Genomic DNA, 24,977 nt, shown 5'->3' on the forward strand with positions numbered 1-24,977 from the left:
GCTCTATCAGTGTCTGACTTCACTGACCTCCCCAGTGTCCAAGAACAGCTCTCCTCTGTAATGAGCACAGTGCTAGTGAGGGCCACGCCCATGACACCAACAGTAACTGGTAAGAAAGTGACCCATTTTTCCATCCCACGATCATGGTGGGACGCAAACTGAAGTGTAATAAATTGTATTTTTACTGAGTTTGAGTCAGCCAGTGCCACTTAGGAGAAAATCATTTGTGCCAGCATTAATAGAGTAAATTGTAAAGGTTGAGGTCAGCTTTCATCATCTGACTCTCACACGGGAAAGGTTTGACACATGAAACTAAATATGTCTCAAATTTTGTGTTCCCTAGTGGACAGAAAGGCACCAGGAAGGGATGTTGTGTTCTTGTTGGATGGATCTGATGGTACTAGAACTGGATTCCCAGCTATGCGAGACTTTGTCCAAAGAGTAGTAGAGACACTCAGTGTGGATGACAACAAGGACCGTGTCTCAGTGGTTCAGTACAGCAGAGATCCAGCTGTCCAGTTCTATCTGAACACGTACACCACAAAGGGCGAGGTCCTTGACACTGTTAAAGGTTTGAGGCACAAAGGCGGAAGACCCCTCAACACTGGAGCAGCTCTCCAGTTCGTGAGGGATAATGTCTTCACGCCCTCTGCCGGAAGCAGGCACCTGGAAGGAGTCCCACAGGTGCTGATATTGTTAAGTGGTGGAAGGTCTTTTGACAGTGTTGATGAACCAGCTTCTGCTCTCAAACAGCTGGGAGTCTTGACCTTTGCAATCGGAACCAGGAGCTCTGATAGCAAAGAACTGCAGAAGATATCCTACGACCCCAGTTATGCTCTATCTGTGTCTGAATTCACTGACCTTCCCAGTGTCCAACAACAACTTCAGTCTTCCGTGGAAGCTGTGGTTGTTGACGTCACCCCAGAGTCACCAACTGTACCTGGTATGTCAACAAAAGCACATCCTCTTGCTGGCTTGAAGGGCTATCTGACTTTTTTTTAACTAGAAGGAAGGAAAGAAAGTCATGAAGTGTGATACTTGTTTAGCTCCATGTGTGCATTTAAAGAAAGGTGGCGGTGTGCTTTCCAAGTCTTTAAAATTGAAGTAGGCAGTGCTAGGCGCTTTCAAAAAAACAGGCCCACCAATTGATGATCAGGCCACGAGCGTACTTTTTGCAGAGGTTTTTATTGTTTGTCTTCCTGTCTTTTTCTCAGTTGACACTGCCAAAAAGGATATCGTATTCCTTCTGGATGGTTCCGATGGCACAAGGAATGGCTTCCCTGCCATGCGTGATTTTGTTGAGAGAGTGGTGGAGAAACTCAATGTGGGACACAACAAAGACCGTGTCTCTGTGGTCCAGTACAGCAGAGATGCAGAGGTCCATTTCTATCTGAACACGTACACCACCAGAGAGGATATTGTGGATTCGGTCAGAGGGCTGAAACACAAAGGAGGCAGACCCCTCAACACCGGGGCAGCCCTCCAGTACGTCAGGGACAACGTCTTTACAAACTCCTCCGGGAGTAGGCGCCTGCAAGGTGTTCCACAGATGTTGATCCTGCTAAATGGTGGAAGTTCTTTTGACAATGTCGATGCCCCAGCCTCTGCTCTCAAACAGCAGGGCATCTTTGCCATTGGCATTGGAACAAGGAACTCTGACAGTAGAGAGCTGCAGAAGATATCATATGACCCCAGTTACGCTCTATCAGTGTCTGACTTCACTGACCTCCCCAGTGTCCAAGAACAGCTCTCCTCTGTAATGAGCACAGTGCTAGTGAGGGCCACGCCCATGACACCAACAGTAACTGGTAAGAAAGTGACCCATTTTTCCATCCCACGATCATGGTGGGACGCAAACTGAAGTGTAATAAATTGTATTTTTACTGAGTTTGAGTCAGCCAGTGCCACTTAGGAGAAAATCATTTGTGCCAGCATTAATAGAGTAAATTGTAAAGGTTGAGGTCAGCTTTCATCATCTGACTCTCACACGGGAAAGGTTTGACACATGAAACTAAATATGTCTCAAATTTTGTGTTCCCTAGTGGACAGAAAGGCACCAGGAAGGGATGTTGTGTTCTTGTTGGATGGATCTGATGGTACTAGAACTGGATTCCCAGCTATGCGAGACTTTGTCCAAAGAGTAGTAGAGACACTCAGTGTGGATGACAACAAGGACCGTGTCTCAGTGGTTCAGTACAGCAGAGATCCAGCTGTCCAGTTCTATCTGAACACGTACACCACAAAGGGCGAGGTCCTTGACACTGTTAAAGGTTTGAGGCACAAAGGCGGAAGACCCCTCAACACTGGAGCAGCTCTCCAGTTCGTGAGGGATAATGTCTTCACGCCCTCTGCCGGAAGCAGGCACCTGGAAGGAGTCCCACAGGTGCTGATATTGTTAAGTGGTGGAAGGTCTTTTGACAGTGTTGATGAACCAGCTTCTGCTCTCAAACAGCTGGGAGTCTTGACCTTTGCAATCGGAACCAGGAGCTCTGATAGCAAAGAACTGCAGAAGATATCCTACGACCCCAGTTATGCTCTATCTGTGTCTGAATTCACTGACCTTCCCAGTGTCCAACAACAACTTCAGTCTTCCGTGGAAGCTGTGGTTGTTGACGTCACCCCAGAGTCACCAACTGTACCTGGTATGTCAACAAAAGCACATCCTCTTGCTGGCTTGAAGGGCTATCTGACTTTTTTTTAACTAGAAGGAAGGAAAGAAAGTCATGAAGTGTGATACTTGTTTAGCTCCATGTGTGCATTTAAAGAAAGGTGGCGGTGTGCTTTCCAAGTCTTTAAAATTGAAGTAGGCAGTGCTAGGCGCTTTCAAAAAAACAGGCCCACCAATTGATGATCAGGCCACGAGCGTACTTTTTGCAGAGGTTTTTATTGTTTGTCTTCCTGTCTTTTTCTCAGTTGACACTGCCAAAAAGGATATCGTATTCCTTCTGGATGGTTCCGATGGCACAAGGAATGGCTTCCCTGCCATGCGTGATTTTGTTGAGAGAGTGGTGGAGAAACTCAATGTGGGACACAACAAAGACCGTGTCTCTGTGGTCCAGTACAGCAGAGATGCAGAGGTCCATTTCTATCTGAACACGTACACCACCAGAGAGGATATTGTGGATTCGGTCAGAGGGCTGAAACACAAAGGAGGCAGACCCCTCAACACCGGGGCAGCCCTCCAGTACGTCAGGGACAACGTCTTTACAAACTCCTCCGGGAGTAGGCGCCTGCAAGGTGTTCCACAGATGTTGATCCTGCTAAATGGTGGAAGTTCTTTTGACAATGTCGATGCCCCAGCCTCTGCTCTCAAACAGCAGGGCATCTTTGCCATTGGCATTGGAACAAGGAACTCTGACAGTAGAGAGCTGCAGAAGATATCATATGACCCCAGTTACGCTCTATCAGTGTCTGACTTCACTGACCTCCCCAGTGTCCAAGAACAGCTCTCCTCTGTAATGAGCACAGTGCTAGTGAGGGCCACGCCCATGACACCAACAGTAACTGGTAAGAAAGTGACCCATTTTTCCATCCCACGATCATGGTGGGACATAAACTGAAGTGTAATAAATTGTATTTTTACTGAGTTTGAGTCAGCCAGTGCCACTTAGGAGAAAATCATTTGTGCCAGCATTAATAGAGTAAATTGTCAAGGTTGAGGTCAGCTTTCATCATCTGACTTTCACACGGGAAAGGTTTGAAACATGAAACTAAATATGTCTCAAATTTTGTGTTCCCTAGTGGACAGAAAGGCACCAGGAAGGGATGTTGTGTTCTTGTTGGATGGATCTGATGGTACTAGAACTGGATTCCCAGCTATGCGAGACTTTGTCCAAAGAGTAGTAGAGACACTCAGTGTGGATGACAACAAGGACCGTGTCTCAGTGGTTCAGTACAGCAGAGATCCAGCTGTCCAGTTCTATCTGAACACGTACACCACAAAGGGCGAGGTCCTTGACACTGTTAAAGGTTTGAGGCACAAAGGCGGAAGACCCCTCAACACTGGAGCAGCTCTCCAGTTCGTGAGGGATAATGTCTTCACGCCCTCTGCCGGAAGCAGGCGCCTGGAAGGAGTCCCACAGGTGCTGATATTGTTAAGTGGTGGAAGGTCTTTTGACAGTGTTGATGAACCAGCTTCTGCTCTCAAACAGCTGGGAGTCTTGACCTTTGCAATCGGAACCAGGAGCTCTGATAGCAAAGAACTGCAGAAGATATCCTACGACCCCAGTTATGCTCTATCTGTGTCTGAATTCACTGACCTTCCCAGTGTCCAACAACAACTTCAGTCTTCCGTGGAAGCTGTGGTTGTTGACGTCACCCCAGAGTCACCAACTGTACCTGGTATGTCAACAAAAGCACATCCTCTTGCTGGCTTGAAGGGCTATCTGACTTTTTTTTAACTAGAAGGAAGGAAAGAAAGTCATGAAGTGTGATACTTGTTTAGCTCCATGTGTGCATTTAAAGAAAGGTGGCGGTGTGCTTTCCAAGTCTTTAAAATTGAAGTAGGCAGTGCTAGGCGCTTTCAAAAAAACAGGCCCACCAATTGATGATCAGGCCACGAGCGTACTTTTTGCAGAGGTTTTTATTGTTTGTCTTCCTGTCTTTTTCTCAGTTGACACTGCCAAAAAGGATATCGTATTCCTTCTGGATGGTTCCGATGGCACAAGGAATGGCTTCCCTGCCATGCGTGATTTTGTTGAGAGAGTGGTGGAGAAACTCAATGTGGGACACAACAAAGACCGTGTCTCTGTGGTCCAGTACAGCAGAGATGCAGAGGTCCATTTCTATCTGAACACGTACACCACCAGAGAGGATATTGTGGATTCGGTCAGAGGGCTGAAACACAAAGGAGGCAGACCCCTCAACACCGGGGCAGCCCTCCAGTACGTCAGGGACAACGTCTTTACAAACTCCTCCGGGAGTAGGCGCCTGCAAGGTGTTCCACAGATGTTGATCCTGCTAAATGGTGGAAGTTCTTTTGACAATGTCGATGCCCCAGCCTCTGCTCTCAAACAGCAGGGCATCTTTGCCATTGGCATTGGAACAAGGAACTCTGACAGTAGAGAGCTGCAGAAGATATCATATGACCCCAGTTACGCTCTATCAGTGTCTGACTTCACTGACCTCCCCAGTGTCCAAGAACAGCTCTCCTCTGTAATGAGCACAGTGCTAGTGAGGGCCACGCCCATGACACCAACAGTAACTGGTAAGAAAGTGACCCATTTTTCCATCCCACGATCATGGTGGGACGCAAACTGAAGTGTAATAAATTGTATTTTTACTGAGTTTGAGTCAGCCAGTGCCACTTAGGAGAAAATCATTTGTGCCAGCATTAATAGAGTAAATTGTAAAGGTTGAGGTCAGCTTTCATCATCTGACTCTCACACGGGAAAGGTTTGACACATGAAACTAAATATGTCTCAAATTTTGTGTTCCCTAGTGGACAGAAAGGCACCAGGAAGGGATGTTGTGTTCTTGTTGGATGGATCTGATGGTACTAGAACTGGATTCCCAGCTATGCGAGACTTTGTCCAAAGAGTAGTAGAGACACTCAGTGTGGATGACAACAAGGACCGTGTCTCAGTGGTTCAGTACAGCAGAGATCCAGCTGTCCAGTTCTATCTGAACACGTACACCACAAAGGGCGAGGTCCTTGACACTGTTAAAGGTTTGAGGCACAAAGGCGGAAGACCCCTCAACACTGGAGCAGCTCTCCAGTTCGTGAGGGATAATGTCTTCACGGCCTCTGCCGGAAGCAGGCGCCTGGAAGGAGTCCCACAGGTGCTGATATTGTTAAGTGGTGGAAGGTCTTTTGACAGTGTTGATGAACCAGCTTCTGCTCTCAAACAGCTGGGAGTCTTGACCTTTGCAATCGGAACCAGGAGCTCTGATAGCAAAGAACTGCAGAAGATATCCTACGACCCCAGTTATGCTCTATCTGTGTCTGAATTCACTGACCTTCCCAGTGTCCAACAACAACTTCAGTCTTCCGTGGAAGCTGTGGTTGTTGACGTCACCCCAGAGTCACCAACTGTACCTGGTATGTCAACAAAAGCACATCCTCTTGCTGGCTTGAAGGGCTATCTGACTTGTTTTTAACTAGAAGGAAGGAAAGAAAGTCATGAAGTGTGATACTTGTTTAGCTCCATGTGTGCATTTAAAGAAAGGTGGCGGTGTGCTTTCCAAGTCTTTAAAATTGAAGTAGGCAGTGCTAGGCGCTTTCAAAAAAACAGGCCCACCAATTGATGATCAGGCCACGAGCGTACTTTTTGCAGAGGTTTTTATTGTTTGTCTTCCTGTCTTTTTCTCAGTTGACACTGCCAAAAAGGATATCGTATTCCTTCTGGATGGTTCCGATGGCACAAGGAATGGCTTCCCTGCCATGCGTGATTTTGTTGAGAGAGTGGTGGAGAAACTCAATGTGGGACACAACAAAGACCGTGTCTCTGTGGTCCAGTACAGCAGAGATGCAGAGGTCCATTTCTATCTGAACACGTACACCACCAGAGAGGATATTGTGGATTCGGTCAGAGGGCTGAAACACAAAGGAGGCAGACCCCTCAACACCGGGGCAGCCCTCCAGTACGTCAGGGACAACGTCTTTACAAACTCCTCCGGGAGTAGGCGCCTGCAAGGTGTTCCACAGATGTTGATCCTGCTAAATGGTGGAAGTTCTTTTGACAATGTCGATGCCCCAGCCTCTGCTCTCAAACAGCAGGGCATCTTTGCCATTGGCATTGGAACAAGGAACTCTGACAGTAGAGAGCTGCAGAAGATATCATATGACCCTAGTTACGCTCTATCAGTGTCTGACTTCACTGACCTCCCCAGTGTCCAAGAACAGCTCTCCTCTGTAATGAGCACAGTGCTAGTGAGGGCCACGCCCATGACACCAACAGTAACTGGTAAGAAAGTGACCCATTTTTCCATCCCACGATCATGGTGGGACGCAAACTGAAGTGTAATAAATTGTATTTTTACTGAGTTTGAGTCAGCCAGTGCCACTTAGGAGAAAATCATTTGTGCCAGCATTAATAGAGTAAATTGTAAAGGTTGAGGTCAGCTTTCATCATCTGACTCTCACACGGGAAAGGTTTGACACATGAAACTAAATATGTCTCAAATTTTGTGTTCCCTAGTGGACAGAAAGGCACCAGGAAGGGATGTTGTGTTCTTGTTGGATGGATCTGATGGTACTAGAACTGGATTCCCAGCTATGCGAGACTTTGTCCAAAGAGTAGTAGAGACACTCAGTGTGGATGACAACAAGGACCGTGTCTCAGTGGTTCAGTACAGCAGAGATACAGCTGTCCAGTTCTATCTGAACACGTACACCACAAAGGGCGAGGTCCTTGACACTGTTAAAGGTTTGAGGCACAAAGGCGGAAGACCCCTCAACACTGGAGCAGCTCTCCAGTTCGTGAGGGATAATGTCTTCACGGCCTCTGCCGGAAGCAGGCGCCTGGAAGGAGTCCCACAGGTGCTGATATTGTTAAGTGGTGGAAGGTCTTTTGACAGTGTTGATGAACCAGCTTCTGCTCTCAAACAGCTGGGAGTCTTGACCTTTGCAATCGGAACCAGGAGCTCTGATAGCAAAGAACTGCAGAAGATATCCTACGACCCCAGTTATGCTCTATCTGTGTCTGAATTCACTGACCTTCCCAGTGTCCAACAACAACTTCAGTCTTCCGTGGAAGCTGTGGTTGTTGACGTCACCCCAGAGTCACCAACTGTACCTGGTATGTCAACAAAAGCACATCCTCTTGCTGGCTTGAAGGGCTATCTGACTTTTTTTTAACTAGAAGGAAGGAAAGAAAGTCATGAAGTGTGATACTTGTTTAGCTCCATGTGTGCATTTAAAGAAAGGTGGCGGTGTGCTTTCCAAGTCTTTAAAATTGAAGTAGGCAGTGCTAGGCGCTTTCAAAAAAGCAGGCCCACCAATTGATGATCAGGCCACGAGCGTACTTTTTGCAGAGGTTTTTATTGTTTGTCTTCCTGTCTTTTTCTCAGTTGACACTGCCAAAAAGGATATCGTATTCCTTCTGGATGGTTCCGATGGCACAAGGAATGGCTTCCCTGCCATGCGTGATTTTGTTGAGAGAGTGGTGGAGAAACTCAATGTGGGACAAAACAAAGACCGTGTCTCTGTGGTCCAGTACAGCAGAGATGCAGAGGTCCATTTCTATCTGAACACGTACACCACCAGAGAGGATATTGTGGATTCGGTCAGAGGGCTGAAACACAAAGGAGGCAGACCCCTCAACACCGGGGCAGCCCTCCAGTACGTCAGGGACAACGTCTTTACAAACTCCTCCGGGAGTAGGCGCCTGCAAGGTGTTCCACAGATGTTGATCCTGCTAAATGGTGGAAGTTCTTTTGACAATGTCGATGCCCCAGCCTCTGCTCTCAAACAGCAGGGCATCTTTGCCATTGGCATTGGAACAAGGAACTCTGACAGTAGAGAGCTGCAGAAGATATCATATGACCCTAGTTACGCTCTATCAGTGTCTGACTTCACTGACCTCCCCAGTGTCCAAGAACAGCTCTCCTCTGTAATGAGCACAGTGCTAGTGAGGGCCACGCCCATGACACCAACAGTAACTGGTAAGAAAGTGACCCATTTTTCCATCCCACGATCATGGTGGGACACAAACTGAAGTGTAATAAATTGTATTTTTACTGAGTTTGAGTCAGCCAGTGCCACTTAGGAGAAAATCATTTGTGCCAGCATTAATAGAGTAAATTGTCAAGGTTGAGGTCAGCTTTCATCATCTGACTTTCACACGGGAAAGGTTTGAAACATGAAACTAAATATGTCTCAAATTTTGTGTTCCCTAGTGGACAGAAAGGCACCAGGAAGGGATGTTGTGTTCTTGTTGGATGGATCTGATGGTACTAGAACTGGATTCCCAGCTATGCGAGACTTTGTCCAAAGAGTAGTAGAGACACTCAGTGTGGATGACAACAAGGACCGTGTCTCAGTGGTTCAGTACAGCAGAGATACAGCTGTCCAGTTCTATCTGAACACGTACACCACAAAGGGCGAGGTCCTTGACACTGTTAAAGGTTTGAGGCACAAAGGCGGAAGACCCCTCAACACTGGAGCAGCTCTCCAGTTCGTGAGGGATAATGTCTTCACGGCCTCTGCCGGAAGCAGGCGCCTGGAAGGAGTCCCACAGGTGCTGATATTGTTAAGTGGTGGAAGGTCTTTTGACAGTGTTGATGAACCAGCTTCTGCTCTCAAACAGCTGGGAGTCTTGACCTTTGCAATCGGAACCAGGAGCTCTGATAGCAAAGAACTGCAGAAGATATCCTACGACCCCAGTCATGCTCTATCTGTGTCTGAATTCACTGACCTTCCCAGTGTCCAACAACAACTTCAGTCTTCCGTGGAAGCTGTGGTTGTTGACGTCACCCCAGAGTCACCAACTGTACCTGGTATGTCAACAAAAGCACATCCTCTTGCTGGCTTGAAGGGCTATCTGACTTTTTTTTAACTAGAAGGAAGGAAAGAAAGTCATGAAGTGTGATACTTGTTTAGCTCCATGTGTGCATTTAAAGAAAGGTGGCGGTGTGCTTTCCAAGTCTTTAAAATTGAAGTAGGCAGTGCTAGGCGCTTTCAAAAAAACAGGCCCACCAATTGATGATCAGGCCACGAGCGTACTTTTTGCAGAGGTTTTTATTGTTTGTCTTCCTGTCTTTTTCTCAGTTGACACTGCCAAAAAGGATATCGTATTCCTTCTGGATGGTTCCGATGGCACAAGGAATGGCTTCCCTGCCATGCGTGATTTTGTTGAGAGAGTGGTGGAGAAACTCAATGTGGGACACAACAAAGACCGTGTCTCTGTGGTCCAGTACAGCAGAGATGCAGAGGTCCATTTCTATCTGAACACGTACACCACCAGAGAGGATATTGTGGATTCGGTCAGAGGGCTGAAACACAAAGGAGGCAGACCCCTCAACACCGGGGCAGCCCTCCAGTACGTCAGGGACAACGTCTTTACAAACTCCTCCGGGAGTAGGCGCCTGCAAGGTGTTCCACAGATGTTGATCCTGCTAAATGGTGGAAGTTCTTTTGACAATGTCGATGCCCCAGCCTCTGCTCTCAAACAGCAGGGCATCTTTGCCATTGGCATTGGAACAAGGAACTCTGACAGTAGAGAGCTGCAGAAGATATCATATGACCCTAGTTATGCTCTATCAGTGTCTGACTTCACTGACCTCCCCAGTGTCCAAGAACAGCTCTCCTCTGTAATGAGCACAGTGCTAGTGAGGGCCACGCCCATGACACCAACAGTAACTGGTAAGAAAGTGACCCATTTTTCCATCCCACGATCATGGTGGGACGCAAACTGAAGTGTAATAAATTGTATTTTTACTGAGTTTGAGTCAGCCAGTGCCACTTAGGAGAAAATCATTTGTGCCAGCATTAATAGAGTAAATTGTAAAGGTTGAGGTCAGCTTTCATCATCTGACTCTCACACGGGAAAGGTTTGACACATGAAACTAAATATGTCTCAAATTTTGTGTTCCCTAGTGGACAGAAAGGCACCAGGAAGGGATGTTGTGTTCTTGTTGGATGGATCTGATGGTACTAGAACTGGATTCCCAGCTATGCGAGACTTTGTCCAAAGAGTAGTAGAGACACTCAGTGTGGATGACAACAAGGACCGTGTCTCAGTGGTTCAGTACAGCAGAGATCCAGCTGTCCAGTTCTATCTGAACACATACACCACAAAGGGCGAGGTCCTTGACACTGTTAAAGGTTTGAGGCACAAAGGCGGAAGACCCCTCAACACTGGAGCAGCTCTCCAGTTCGTGAGGGATAATGTCTTCACGGCCTCTGCCGGAAGCAGGCGCCTGGAAAGAGTCCCACAGGTGCTGATATTGTTAAGTGGTGGAAGGTCTTTTGACAGTGTTGATGAACCAGCTTCTGCTCTCAAACAGCTGGGAGTCTTGACCTTTGCAATCGGAACCAGGAGCTCTGATAGCAAAGAACTGCAGAAGATATCCTACGACCCCAGTTATGCTCTATCTGTGTCTGAATTCACTGACCTTCCCAGTGTCCAACAACAACTTCAGTCTTCCGTGGAAGCTGTGGTTGTTGACGTCACCCCAGAGTCACCAACTGTACCTGGTATGTCAACAAAAGCACATCCTCTTGCTGGCTTGAAGGGCTATCTGACTTTTTTTTAACTAGAAGGAAGGAAAGAAAGTCATGAAGTGTGATACTTGTTTAGCTCCATGTGTGCATTTAAAGAAAGGTGGCGGTGTGCTTTCCAAGTCTTTAAAATTGAAGTAGGCAGTGCTAGGCGCTTTCAAAAAAACAGGCCCACCAATTGATGATCAGGCCACGAGCGTACTTTTTGCAGAGGTTTTTATTGTTTGTCTTCCTGTCTTTTTCTCAGTTGACACTGCCAAAAAGGATATCGTATTCCTTCTGGATGGTTCCGATGGCACAAGGAATGGCTTCCCTGCCATGCGTGATTTTGTTGAGAGAGTGGTGGAGAAACTCAATGTGGGACACAACAAAGACCGTGTCTCTGTGGTCCAGTACAGCAGAGATGCAGAGGTCCATTTCTATCTGAACACGTACACCACCAGAGAGGATATTGTGGATTCGGTCAGAGGGCTGAAACACAAAGGAGGCAGACCCCTCAACACCGGGGCAGCCCTCCAGTACGTCAGGGACAACGTCTTTACAAACTCCTCTGGGAGTAGGCGCCTGCAAGGTGTTCCACAGATGTTGATCCTGCTAAATGGTGGAAGTTCTTTTGACAATGTCGATGCCCCAGCCTCTGCTCTCAAACAGCAGGGCATCTTTGCCATTGGCATTGGAACAAGGAACTCTGACAGTAGAGAGCTGCAGAAGATATCATATGACCCTAGTTACGCTCTATCAGTGTCTGACTTCACTGACCTCCCCAGTGTCCAAGAACAGCTCTCCTCTGTAATGAGCACAGTGCTAGTGAGGGCCACGCCCATGACACCAACAGTAACTGGTAAGAAAGTGACCCATTTTTCCATCCCACGATCATGGTGGGACGCAAACTGAAGTGTAATAAATTGTATTTTTACTGAGTTTGAGTCAGCCAGTGCCACTTAGGAGAAAATCATTTGTGCCAGCATTAATAGAGTAAATTGTAAAGGTTGAGGTCAGCTTTCATCATCTGACTCTCACACGGGAAAGGTTTGACACATGAAACTAAATATGTCTCAAATTTTGTGTTCCCTAGTGGACAGAAAGGCACCAGGAAGGGATGTTGTGTTCTTGTTGGATGGATCTGATGGTACTAGAACTGGATTCCCAGCTATGCGAGACTTTGTCCAAAGAGTAGTAGAGACACTCAGTGTGGATGACAACAAGGACCGTGTCTCAGTGGTTCAGTACAGCAGAGATCCAGCTGTCCAGTTCTATCTGAACACGTACACCACAAAGGGCGAGGTCCTTGACACTGTTAAAGGTTTGAGGCACAAAGGCGGAAGACCCCTCAACACTGGAGCAGCTCTCCAGTTCGTGAGGGATAATGTCTTCACGGCCTCTGCCGGAAGCAGGCGCCTGAAAGGTGTCCCACAGGTGCTGATATTGTTAAGTGGTGGAAGGTCTTTTGACAGTGTTGATGAACCAGCTTCTGCTCTCAAACAGCTGGGAGTCTTGACCTTTGCAATCGGAACCAGGAGCTCTGATAGCAAAGAACTGCAGAAGATATCCTATGACCCCAGTTATGCTCTATCTGTGTCTGAATTCACTGACCTTCCCAGTGTCCAACAACAACTTCAGTCTTCCGTGGAAGCTGTGGTTGTTGACGTCACCCCAGAGTCACCAACTGTACCTGGTATGTCAACAAAAGCACATCCTCTTGCTGGCTTGAAGGGCTATCTGACTTTTTTTTAACTAGAAGGAAGGAAAGAAAGTCATGAAGTGTGATACTTGTTTAGCTCCATGTGTGCATTTAAAGAAAGGTGGCGGTGTGCTTTCCAAGTCTTTAAAATTGAAGTAGGCAGTGCTAGGCGCTTTCAAAAAAACAGGCCCACCAATTGATGATCAGGCCACGAGCGTACTTTTTGCAGAGGTTTTTATTGTTTGTCTTCCTGTCTTTTTCTCAGTTGACACTGCCAAAAAGGATATCGTATTCCTTCTGGATGGTTCCGATGGCACAAGGAATGGCTTCCCTGCCATGCGTGATTTTGTTGAGAGAGTGGTGGAGAAACTCAATGTGGGACACAACAAAGACCGTGTCTCTGTGGTCCAGTACAGCAGAGATGCAGAGGTCCATTTCTATCTGAACACGTACACCACCAGAGAGGATATTGTGGATTCGGTCAGAGGGCTGAAACACAAAGGAGGCAGACCCCTCAACACCGGGGCAGCCCTCCAGTACGTCAGGGACAACGTCTTTACAAACTCCTCCGGGAGTAGGCGCCTGCAAGGTGTTCCACAGATGTTGATCCTGCTAAATGGTGGAAGTTCTTTTGACAATGTCGATGCCCCAGCCTCTGCTCTCAAACAGCAGGGCATCTTTGCCATTGGCATTGGAACAAGGAACTCTGACAGTAGAGAGCTGCAGAAGATATCATATGACCCTAGTTACGCTCTATCAGTGTCTGACTTCACTGACCTCCCCAGTGTCCAAGAACAGCTCTCCTCTGTAATGAGCACAGTGCTAGTGAGGGCCACGCCCATGACACCAACAGTAACTGGTAAGAAAGTGACCCATTTTTCCATCCCACGATCATGGTGGGACGCAAACTGAAGTGTAATAAATTGTATTTTCACTGAGTTTGAGTCAGCCAGTGCCACTTAGGAGAAAATCATTTGTGCCAGCATTAATAGAGTAAATTGTCAAGGTTGAGGTCAGCTTTCATCATCTGACTCTCACACGGGAAAGGTTTGACACATGAAACTAAATATGTCTCAAATTTTGTGTTCCCTAGTGGACAGAAAGGCACCAGGAAGGGATGTTGTGTTCTTGTTGGATGGATCTGATGGTACTAGAACTGGATTCCCAGCTATGCGAGACTTTGTCCAAAGAGTAGTAGAGACACTCAGTGTGGATGACAACAAGGACCGTGTCTCAGTGGTTCAGTACAGCAGAGATCCAGCTGTCCAGTTCTATCTGAACACGTACACCACAAAGGGCGAGGTCCTTGACACTGTTAAAGGTTTGAGGCACAAAGGCGGAAGACCCCTCAACACTGGAGCAGCTCTCCAGTTCGTGAGGGATAATGTCTTCACGACCTCTGCCGGAAGCAGGCGCCTGGAAGGAGTCCCACAGGTGCTGATATTGTTAAGTGGTGGAAGGTCTTTTGACAGTGTTGATGAACCAGCTTCTGCTCTCAAACAGCTGGGAGTCTTGACCTTTGCAATCGGAACCAGGAGCTCTGATAGCAAAGAACTGCAGAAGATATCCTACGACCCCAGTCATGCTCTATCTGTGTCTGAATTCACTGACCTTCCCAGTGTCCAACAACAACTTCAGTCTTCCGTGGAAGCTGTGGTTGTTGACGTCACCCCAGAGTCACCAACTGTACCTGGTATGTCAACAAAAGCACATCCTCTTGCTGGCTTGAAGGGCTATCTGACTTTTTTTTAACTAGAAGGAAGGAGAGAAAGTCATGAAGTGTGATACTTGTTTAGCTCCATGTGTGCATTTAAAGAAAGGTGGCGGTGTGCTTTCCAAGTCTTTAAAATTGAAGTAGGCAGTGCTAGGCGCTTTCAAAAAAACAGGCCCACCAATTGATGATCAGGCCACGAGCGTACTTTTTGCAGAGGTTTTTATTGTTTGTCTTCCTGTCTTTTTCTCAGTTGACACTGCCAAAAAGGATATCGTATTCCTTCTGGATGGTTCCGATGGCACAAGGAATGGCTTCCCTGCCATGCGTGATTTTGTTGAGAGAGTGGTGGAGAAACTCAATGTGGGACAAAACAAAGACCGTGTCTCTGTGGTCCAGTACAGCAGAGATGCAGAGGTCCATTTCTATCTGAACACGTACACCACCAGAGAGGATATTGTGGATTCGGTCAGAGGGCTGAAACACAAAGGAGGCAGACCCCTCAACACCGGGGCAGCCCTCCAGTACGTCAGGGACAACGTCTTTACAAACTCCTCCGGGAGTAGGCGCCTGCAAGGTGTTCCACAGATGTTGATCCTGCTAAATGGTGGAAGTTCTTTTGACAATGTCGATGCCCCAGCCTCTGCTCTCAAACAGCAGGGCATCTTTGCCATTGGCATTGGAACAAGGAACTCTGACAGTAGAGAGCTGCAGAAGATATCATATGACCCTAGTTACGCTCTATCAGTGTCTGACTTCACTGACCTCCCCAGTGTCCAAGAACAGCTCTCCTCTGTAATGAGCACAGTGCTAGTGAGGGCCACGCCCATGACACCAACAGTAACTGGTAAGAAAGTGACCCATTTTTCCATCCCACGATCATGGTGGGACGCAAACTGAAGTGTAATAAATTGTATTTTTACTGAGTTTGAGTCAGCCAGTGCCACTTAGGAGAAAATCATTTGTGCCAGCATTAATAGAGTAAATTGTCAAGGTTGAGGTCAGCTTTCATCATCTGACTTTCACACGGGAAAGGTTTGACACATGAAACTAAATATGTCTCAAATTTTGTGTTCCCTAGTGGACAGAAAGGCACCAGGAAGGGATGTTGTGTTCTTGTTGGATGGATCTGATGGTACTAGAACTGGATTCCCAGCTATGCGAGACTTTGTCCAAAGAGTAGTAGAGACACTCAGTGTGGATGACAACAAGGACCGTGTCTCAGTGGTTCAGTACAGCAGAGATACAGCTGTCCAGTTCTATCTGAACACGTACACCACAAAGGGCGAGGTCCTTGACACTGTTAAAGGTTTGAGGCACAAAGGCGGAAGACCCCTCAACACTGGAGCAGCTCTCCAGTTAGTGAGGGATAATGTCTTCACGGCCTCTGCCGGAAGCAGGCGCCTGGAAGGAGTCCCACAGGTGCTGATATTGTTAAGTGGTGGAAGGTCTTTTGACAGTGTTGATGAACCAGCTTCTGCTCTCAAACAGCTGGGAGTCTTGACCTTTGCAATCGGAACCAGGAGCTCTGATAGCAAAGAACTGCAGAAGATATCCTACGACCCCAGTTATGCTCTATCTGTGTCTGAATTCACTGACCTTCCCAGTGTCCAACAACAACTTCAGTCTTCCGTGGAAGCTGTGGTTGTTGACGTCACCCCAGAGTCACCAACTGTACCTGGTATGTCAACAAAAGCACATCCTCTTGCTGGCTTGAAGGGCTATCTGACTTTTTTTTAACTAGAAGGAAGGAAAGAAAGTCATGAAGTGTGATACTTGTTTAGCTCCATGTGTGCATTTAAAGAAAGGTGGCGGTGTGCTTTCCAAGTCTTTAAAATTGAAGTAGGCAGTGCTAGGCGCTTTCAAAAAAACAGGCCCACCAATTGATGATCAGGCCACGAGCGTACTTTTTGCAGAGGTTTTTATTGTTTGTCTTCCTGTCTTTTTCTCAGTTGACACTGCCAAAAAGGATATTGTATTCCTTCTGGATGGTTCCGATGGCACAAGGAATGGCTTCCCTGCCATGCGTGATTTTGTTGAGAGAGTGGTGGAGAAACTCAATGTGGGACAAAACAAAGACCGTGTCTCTGTGGTCCAGTACAGCAGAGATGCAGAGGTCCATTTCTATCTGAACACGTACACCACCAGAGAGGATATTGTGGATTCGGTCAGAGGGCTGAAACACAAAGGAGGCAGACCCCTCAACACCGGGGCAGCCCTCCAGTACGTCAGGGACAACGTCTTTACAAACTCCTCCGGGAGTAGGCGCCTGCAAGGTGTTCCACAGATGTTGATCCTGCTAAATGGTGGAAGTTCTTTTGACAATGTCGATGCCCCAGCCTCTGCTCTCAAACAGCAGGGCATCTTTGCCATTGGCATTGGAACAAGGAACTCTGACAGTAGAGAGCTGCAGAAGATATCATATGACCCTAGTTACGCTCTATCAGTGTCTGACTTCACTGACCTCCCCAGTGTCCAAGAACAGCTCTCCTCTGTAATGAGCACAGTGCTAGTGAGGGCCACGCCCATGACACCAACAGTAACTGGTAAGAAAGTGACCCATTTTTCCATCCCACGATCATGGTGGGACATAAACTGAAGTGTAATAAATTGTATTTTTACTGAGTTTGAGTCAGCCAGTGCCACTTAGGAGAAAATCATTTGTGCCAGCATTAATAGAGAAAATTGTCAAGGTTGAGGTCAGCTTTCATCATCTGACTTTCACACGGGAAAGGTTTGAAACATGAAACTAAATATGTCTCAAATTTTGTGTTCCCTAGTGGACAGAAAGGCACCAGGAAGGGATGTTGTGTTCTTGTTGGATGGATCTGATGGTACTAGAACTGGATTCCCAGCTATGCGAGACTTTGTCCAAAGAGTAGTAGAGACACTCAGTGTGGATGACAACAAGGACCGTGTCTCAGTGGTTCAGTACAGCAGAGATCCAGCTGTCCAGTTCTATCTGAACACGTACACCACAAAGGGCGAGGTCCTTGACACTGTTAAAGGTTTGAGGCACAAAGGCGGAAGACCCCTCAACACTGGAGCAGCTCTCCAGTTCGTGAGGGATAATGTCTTCACGGCCTCTGCCGGAAGCAGGCGCCTGAAAGGTGTCCCACAGGTGCTGATATTGTTAAGTGGTGGAAGGTCTTTTGACAGTGTTGATGAACCAGCTTCTGCTCTCAAACAGCTGGGAGTCTTGACCTTTGCAATCGGAACCAGGAGCTCTGATAGCAAAGAACTGCAGAAGATATCCTACGACCCCAGTTATGCTCTATCTGTGTCTGAATTCACTGACCTTCCCAGTGTCCAACAACAACTTCAGTCTTCCGTGGAAGCTGTGGTTGTTGACGTCACCCCAGAGTCACCAACTGTACCTGGTATGTCAACAAAAGCACATCCTCTTGCTGGCTTGAAGGGCTATCTGACTTTTTTTTAACTAGAAGGAAGGAAAGAAAATCATGAAGTGTGATACTTGTTTAGCTCCATGTGTGCATTTAAAGAAAGGTGGCGGTGTGCTTTCCAAGTCTTTAAAATTGAAGTAGGCAGTGCTAGGCGCTTTCAAAAAAACAGGCCCACCAATTGATGATCAGGCCACGAGCGTACTTTTTGCAGAGGTTTTTATTGTTTGTCTTCCTGTCTTTTTCTCAGTTGACACTGCCAAAAAGGATATCGTATTCCTTCTGGATGGTTCCGATGGCACAAGGAATGGCTTCCCTGCCATGCGTGATTTTGTTGAGAGAGTGGTGGAGAAACTCAATGTGGGACACAACAAAGACCGTGTCTCTGTGGTCCAGTACAGCAGAGATGCGGAGGTCCATTTCTATCTGAACACGTACACCACCAGAGAGGATATTGTGGATTCGGTCAGAGGGCTGAAACACAAAGGAGGCAGACCCCTCAACACCGGGGCAGCCCTCCAGTACGTCAGGGACAACGTCTTTACAAACTCCTCCGGGAGTAGGCGCCTGCAAGGTGTTCCACAGATGTTGATCCTGCTAAATGGTGGAAGTTCTTTTGACAATGTCGATGCCCCAGCCTCTGCTCTCAAACAGCAGGGCATCTTTGCCATTGGCATTGGAACAAGGAACTCTGACAGTAGAGAGCTGCAGAAGATATCATATGACCCTAGTTACGCTCTATCAGTGTCTGACTTCACTGACCTCCCCAGTGTCCAAGAACAGCTCTCCTCTGTAATGAGCACAGTGCTAGTGAGGGCCACGCCCATGACACCAACAGTAACTGGTAAGAAAGTGACCCATTTTTCCATCCCACGATCATGGTGGGACGCAAACTGAAGTGTAATAAATTGTATTTTTACTGAGTTTGAGTCAGCCAGTGCCACTTAGGAGAAAATCATTTGTGCCAGCATTAATAGAGTAAATTGTCAAGGTTGAGGTCAGCTTTCATCATCTGACTTTCACACGGGAAAGGTTTGACACATGAAACTAAATATGTCTCAAATTTTGTGTTCCCTAGTGGACAGAAAGGCACCAGGAAGGGATGTTGTGTTCTTGTTGGATGGATCTGATGGTACTAGAACTGGATTCCCAGCTATGCGAGACTTTGTCCAAAGAGTAGTAGAGACACTCAGTGTGGATGACAACAAGGACCGTGTCTCAGTGGTTCAGTACAGCAGAGATACAGCTGTCCAGTTCTATCTGAACACGTACACCACAAAGGGCGAGGTCCTTGACACTGTTAAAGGTTTGAGGCACAAAGGCGGAAGACCCCTCAACACTGGAGCAGCTCTCCAGTTAGTGAGGGATAATGTCTTCACGGCCTCTGCCGGAAGCAGGCGCCTGGAAGGAGTCCCACAGGTGCTGATATTGTTAAGTGGTGGAAGGTCTTTTGACAGTGTTGATGAACCAGCTTCTGCTCTCAAACAGCTGGGAGTCTTGACCTTTGCAATCGGAACCAGGAGCTCTGATAGCAAAGAACTGCAGAAGATATCCTACGACCCCAGTTATGCTCTATCTGTGTCTGAATTCACTGACCTTCCCAGTGTCCAACAACAACTTCAGTCTTCCGTGGAAGCTGTGGTTGTTGACGTCACCCCAGAGTCACCAACTGTACCTGGTATGTCAACAAAAGCACATCCTCTTGCTGGCTTGAAGGGCTATCTGACTTTTTTTTAACTAGAAGGGAGGAAAGAAAGTCATGAAGTGTGATACTTGTTTAGCTCCATGTGTGCATTTAAAGAAAGGTGGCGGTGTGCTTTCCAAGTCTTTAAAATTGAAGTAGGCAGTGCTAGGCGCTTTCAAAAAAACAGGCCCACCAATTGATGATCAGGCCACGAGCGTACTTTTTGCAGAGGTTTTTATTGTTTGTCTTCCTGTCTTTTTCTCAGTTGACACTGCCAAAAAGGATATTGTATTCCTTCTGGATGGTTCCGATGGCACAAGGAATGGCTTCCCTGCCATGCGTGATTTTGTTGAGAGAGTGGTGGAGAAACTCAATGTGGGACAAAACAAAGACCGTGTCTCTGTGGTCCAGTACAGCAGAGATGCAGAGGTCCATTTCTATCTGAACACGTACACCACCAGAGAGGATATTGTGGATTCGGTCAGAGGGCTGAAACACAAAGGAGGCAGACCCCTCAACACCGGGGCAGCCCTCCAGTACGTCAGGGACAACGTCTTTACAAACTCCTCCGGGAGTAGGCGCCTGCAAGGTGTTCCACAGATGTTGATCCTGCTAAATGGTGGAAGTTCTTTTGACAATGTCGATGCCCCAGCCTCTGCTCTCAAACAGCAGGGCATCTTTGCCATTGGCATTGGAACAAGGAACTCTGACAGTAGAGAGCTGCAGAAGATATCATATGACCCTAGTTACGCTCTATCAGTGTCTGACTTCACTGACCTCCCCAGTGTCCAAGAACAGCTCTCCTCTGTAATGAGCACAGTGCTAGTGAGGGCCACGCCCATGACACCAACAGTAACTGGTAAGAAAGTGACCCATTTTTCCATCCCACGATCATGGTGGGACATAAACTGAAGTGTAATAAATTGTATTTTTACTGAGTTTGAGTCAGCCAGTGCCACTTAGGAGAAAATCATTTGTGCCAGCATTAATAGAGAAAATTGTCAAGGTTGAGGTCAGCTTTCATCATCTGACTTTCACACGGGAAAGGTTTGAAACATGAAACTAAATATGTCTCAAATTTTGTGTTCCCTAGTGGACAGAAAGGCACCAGGAAGGGATGTTGTGTTCTTGTTGGATGGATCTGATGGTACTAGAACTGGATTCCCAGCTATGCGAGACTTTGTCCAAAGAGTAGTAGAGACACTCAGTGTGGATGACAACAAGGACCGTGTCTCAGTGGTTCAGTACAGCAGAGATCCAGCTGTCCAGTTCTATCTGAACACGTACACCACAAAGGGCGAGGTCCTTGACACTGTTAAAGGTTTGAGGCACAAAGGCGGAAGACCCCTCAACACTGGAGCAGCTCTCCAGTTCGTGAGGGATAATGTCTTCACGGCCTCTGCCGGAAGCAGGCGCCTGAAAGGTGTCCCACAGGTGCTGATATTGTTAAGTGGTGGAAGGTCTTTTGACAGTGTTGATGAACCAGCTTCTGCTCTCAAACAGCTGGGAGTCTTGACCTTTGCAATCGGAACCAGGAGCTCTGATAGCAAAGAACTGCAGAAGATATCCTACGACCCCAGTTATGCTCTATCTGTGTCTGAATTCACTGACCTTCCCAGTGTCCAACAACAACTTCAGTCTTCCGTGGAAGCTGTGGTTGTTGACGTCACCCCAGAGTCACCAACTGTACCTGGTATGTCAACAAAAGCACATCCTCTTGCTGGCTTGAAGGGCTATCTGACTTTTTTTTAACTAGAAGGAAGGAAAGAAAATCATGAAGTGTGATACTTGTTTAGCTCCATGTGTGCATTTAAAGAAAGGTGGCGGTGTGCTTTCCAAGTCTTTAAAATTGAAGTAGGCAGTGCTAGGCGCTTTCAAAAAAACAGGCCCACCAATTGATGATCAGGCCACGAGCGTACTTTTTGCAGAGGTTTTTATTGTTTGTCTTCCTGTCTTTTTCTCAGTTGACACTGCCAAAAAGGATATCGTATTCCTTCTGGATGGTTCCGATGGCACAAGGAATGGCTTCCCTGCCATGCGTGATTTTGTTGAGAGAGTGGTGGAGAAACTCAATGTGGGACACAACAAAGACCGTGTCTCTGTGGTCCAGTACAGCAGAGATGCGGAGGTCCATTTCTATCTGAACACGTACACCACCAGAGAGGATATTGTGGATTCGGTCAGAGGGCTGAAACACAAAGGAGGCAGACCCCTCAACACCGGGGCAGCCCTCCAGTACGTCAGGGACAACGTCTTTACAAACTCCTCCGGGAGTAGGCGCCTGCAAGGTGTTCCACAGATGTTGATCCTGCTAAATGGTGGAAGTTCTTTTGACAATGTCGATGCCCCAGCCTCTGCTCTCAAACAGCAGGGCATCTTTGCCATTGGCATTGGAACAAGGAACTCTGACAGTAGAGAGCTGCAGAAGATATCATATGACCCTAGTTACGCTCTATCAGTGTCTGACTTCACTGACCTCCCCAGTGTCCAAGAACAGCTCTCCTCTGTAATGAGCACAGTGCTAGTGAGGGCCACGCCCATGACACCAACAGTAACTGGTAAGAAAGTGACCCATTTTTCCATCCCACGATCATGGTGGGACACAAACTGAAGTGTAATAAATTGTATTTTTACTGAGTTTGAGTCAGCCAGTGCCACTTAGGAGAAAATCATTTGTGCCAGCATTAATAGAGAAAATTGTCAAGGTTGAGGTCAGCTTTCATCATCTGACTTTCACACGGGAAAGGTTTGAAACATGAAACTAAATATGTCTCAAATTTTGTGTTCCCTAGTGGACAGAAAGGCACCAGGAAGGGATGTTGTGTTCTTGTTGGATGGATCTGATGGTACTAGAACTGGATTCCCAGCTATGCGAGACTTTGTCCAAAGAGTAGTAGAGACACTCAGTGTGGATGACAACAAGGACCGTGTCTCAGTGGTTCAGTACAGCAGAGATCCAGCTGTCCAGTTCTATCTGAACACGTACACCACAAAGGGCGAGGTCCTTGACACTGTTAAAGGTTTGAGGCACAAAGGCGGAAGACCCCTCAACACTGGAGCAGCTCTCCAGTTCGTGAGGGATAATGTCTTCACGGCCTCTGCCGGAAGCAGGCGCCTGGAAGGTGTCCCACAGGTGCTGATATTGTTAAGTGGTGGAAGGTCTTTTGACAGTGTTGATGAACCAGCTTCTGCTCTCAAACAGCTGGGAGTCTTGACCTTTGCAATCGGAACCAGGAGCTCTGATAGCAAAGAACTGCAGAAGATATCCTACGACCCCAGTTATGCTCTATCTGTGTCTGAATTCACTGACCTTCCCAGTGTCCAACAACAACTTCAGTCTTCCGTGGAAGCTGTGGTTGTTGACGTCACCCCAGAGTCACCAACTGTACCTGGTATGTCAACAAAAGCACATCCTCTTGCTGGCTTGAAGGGCTATCTGACTTTTTTTTAACTAGAAGGGAGGAAAGAAAGTCATGAAGTGTGATACTTGTTTAGCTCCATGTGTGCATTTAAAGAAAGGTGGCGGTGTGCTTTCCAAGTCTTTAAAATTGAAGTAGGCAGTGCTAGGCGCTTTCAAAAAAACAGGCCCACCAATTGATGATCAGGCCACGAGCGTACTTTTTGCAGAGGTTTTTATTGTTTGTCTTCCTCTCTTTTTCTCAGTTGACACTGCCAAAAAGGATATCGTATTCCTTCTGGATGGTTCCGATGGCACAAGGAATGGCTTCCCTGCCATGCGTGATTTTGTTGAGAGAGTGGTGGAGAAACTCAATGTGGGACAAAACAAAGACCGTGTCTCTGTGGTCCAGTACAGCAGAGATGCAGAGGTCCATTTCTATCTGAACACGTACACCACCAGAGAGGATATTGTGGATTCGGTCAGAGGGCTGAAACACAAAGGAGGCAGACCCCTCAACACCGGGGCAGCCCTCCAGTACGTCAGGGACAACGTCTTTACAAACTCCTCCGGGAGTAGGCGCCTGCAAGGTGTTCCACAGATGTTGATCCTGCTAAATGGTGGAAGTTCTTTTGACAATGTCGATGCCCCAGCCTCTGCTCTCAAACAGCAGGGTATTTTTGTCATTGGCATTGGAACAAGGAACTCTGATATTAGAGAGTTGCAGAAGATATCGTATGATCCTAGTTATGCTCTTTTAGTGCCTGAGTTCACTGACCTGCAAAGTGTCCAAGAACGGCTCTCTTCTGTAATGAGCACAGTGTTAGTCAGGGCCACGCGCATGACACCAACAGTAACTGGTAAGAAAATGACCAATTTTTCCATCCCAAAACCATGGTGGGAAGCAAAGTGGAATGTATGAAGTTGTATTTTTACTGAGTTTGAGTCAGAATGTCCCACCTAAGAGAAAACTGTTGTGACACCATTAATAAATTGTAAATGTTGAGGTTAGCTTCCATCATCTGACTTTCACAAGGGAAATGATTGAGAAATTAATCCACACAATTTCCAATATTTTTGTTCCCTAGTGTACAGAAAGCCCCCCGGAAGGGATGTTGTGTTCTTGTTGGATGGATCTGATGATACTAGAACTGGATTCCCAGCTATGCGAGACTTTGTCCAAAGAGTGGTAGAGACACTCAGTGTGGATGACAACAAGGATCGTGTCTCAGTGGTTCAGTACAGCAGAGATCCAACTGTCCAGTTCTACTTGAACACGTACACCACAAAGGGCGAGGTTCTTGATACTGTCAGAGGCTTGAGGCACAAAGGCGGAAGACCCCTCAACACTGGAGCAGCTCTCCAGTATTTAAGGGATAATGTCTTCACGGCCTCTGCCGGAAGTAGGAGCCTGGAAGGAGTTCCACAGGTCCTAATATTGTTAAGTGGTGGAAAGTCTTTTGACAGTGTTGATGAACCAGCTTCTGCTCTCAAACAGATGGGAGTCTTGACCTTTGCAATTGGAAGTAGGAGCTTTGATAGCCAAGAATTGCAGATGATATCCTACGATCCTAGTTATGCTCTATCTGTGTCTGAATTCACCGACCTTTCCAGCGTCCAACAACAACTTCAGTCTTCCGTGGAGGCGGTGGTTGTTGACATCACCCCAGAATCACCAACTTTACCTGGTATGTTAAGAAGCACAACCTTTCCAGGCTTGAATGTCTATCTGACTTGTTTCACTCACAATGAAGGAAATAAAGAAATGAGGTAGTATTCTCATTTAGTCCAACGTGTGCATTTTACAGGAAGTGGCGGTGTTCTTTCTAAGTGTTTAAAATTGAAGTAGGCAGTGCTAGGTACTTTAAAAAAAACATGTCCACCACTTGATGATTAGGCCACACGTGTACCTTTGCAGAGGTTTTCATTTTTTGTCTTCCTG

At 47.0% G+C, this 24,977-nt stretch overlaps 2 protein-coding genes across 4 annotated transcripts in view; both read left to right on the forward strand.

Annotated features, from left to right (window-relative positions):
• On the forward strand, positions 1–14,810 carry LOC122992683 (collagen alpha-3(VI) chain-like). The gene is made up of 19 exons (XM_044366553.1): positions 1–109; positions 344–943; positions 1,215–1,808; positions 2,043–2,642; positions 2,914–3,507; positions 3,742–4,341; positions 4,613–5,206; positions 5,441–6,040; positions 6,312–6,905; positions 7,140–7,739; positions 8,011–8,604; positions 8,839–9,438; positions 9,710–10,303; positions 10,538–11,137; positions 11,409–12,002; positions 12,237–12,836; positions 13,108–13,701; positions 13,936–14,437; positions 14,807–14,810. The coding sequence occupies exons 1-19, from the start codon at positions 61–63 to the stop codon at positions 14,808–14,810; spliced, it is 10,107 nt and encodes a 3,368-aa protein (XP_044222488.1). The 5' UTR covers positions 1–60.
• The window catches only part of LOC122991865 (collagen alpha-3(VI) chain-like), a 35,123-nt gene continuing 24,576 nt past the window's right edge, over positions 14,431–24,977 (forward strand). For 2 of the 3 annotated variants that reach the window (XM_044365296.1, XM_044365297.1), the window contains exons 1-13: positions 14,431–14,535; positions 14,807–15,400; positions 15,635–16,234; positions 16,506–17,099; positions 17,334–17,933; positions 18,205–18,798; positions 19,033–19,632; positions 19,904–20,497; positions 20,732–21,331; positions 21,603–22,196; positions 22,431–23,030; positions 23,302–23,895; positions 24,124–24,723. In XM_044365296.1, coding sequence (XP_044221231.1) covers positions 14,878–15,400; positions 15,635–16,234; positions 16,506–17,099; positions 17,334–17,933; positions 18,205–18,798; positions 19,033–19,632; positions 19,904–20,497; positions 20,732–21,331; positions 21,603–22,196; positions 22,431–23,030; positions 23,302–23,895; positions 24,124–24,723 — 7,093 coding nt within the window. In that variant the 5' untranslated portion in view covers positions 14,431–14,535; positions 14,807–14,877. Of the gene's footprint in view, positions 14,536–14,806; positions 15,401–15,634; positions 16,235–16,505; positions 17,100–17,333; positions 17,934–18,204; positions 18,799–19,032; positions 19,633–19,903; positions 20,498–20,731; positions 21,332–21,602; positions 22,197–22,430; positions 23,031–23,301; positions 23,896–24,123; positions 24,724–24,977 lie in introns of those variants that run through there. The other variant, XM_044365298.1, reaches the window with a different exon arrangement.

Source organism: Thunnus albacares, chromosome 11 (assembly GCF_914725855.1).
Source record: "Thunnus albacares chromosome 11, fThuAlb1.1, whole genome shotgun sequence".
NCBI classification, from domain to species: Eukaryota; Metazoa; Chordata; class Actinopteri; order Scombriformes; family Scombridae; genus Thunnus; species Thunnus albacares.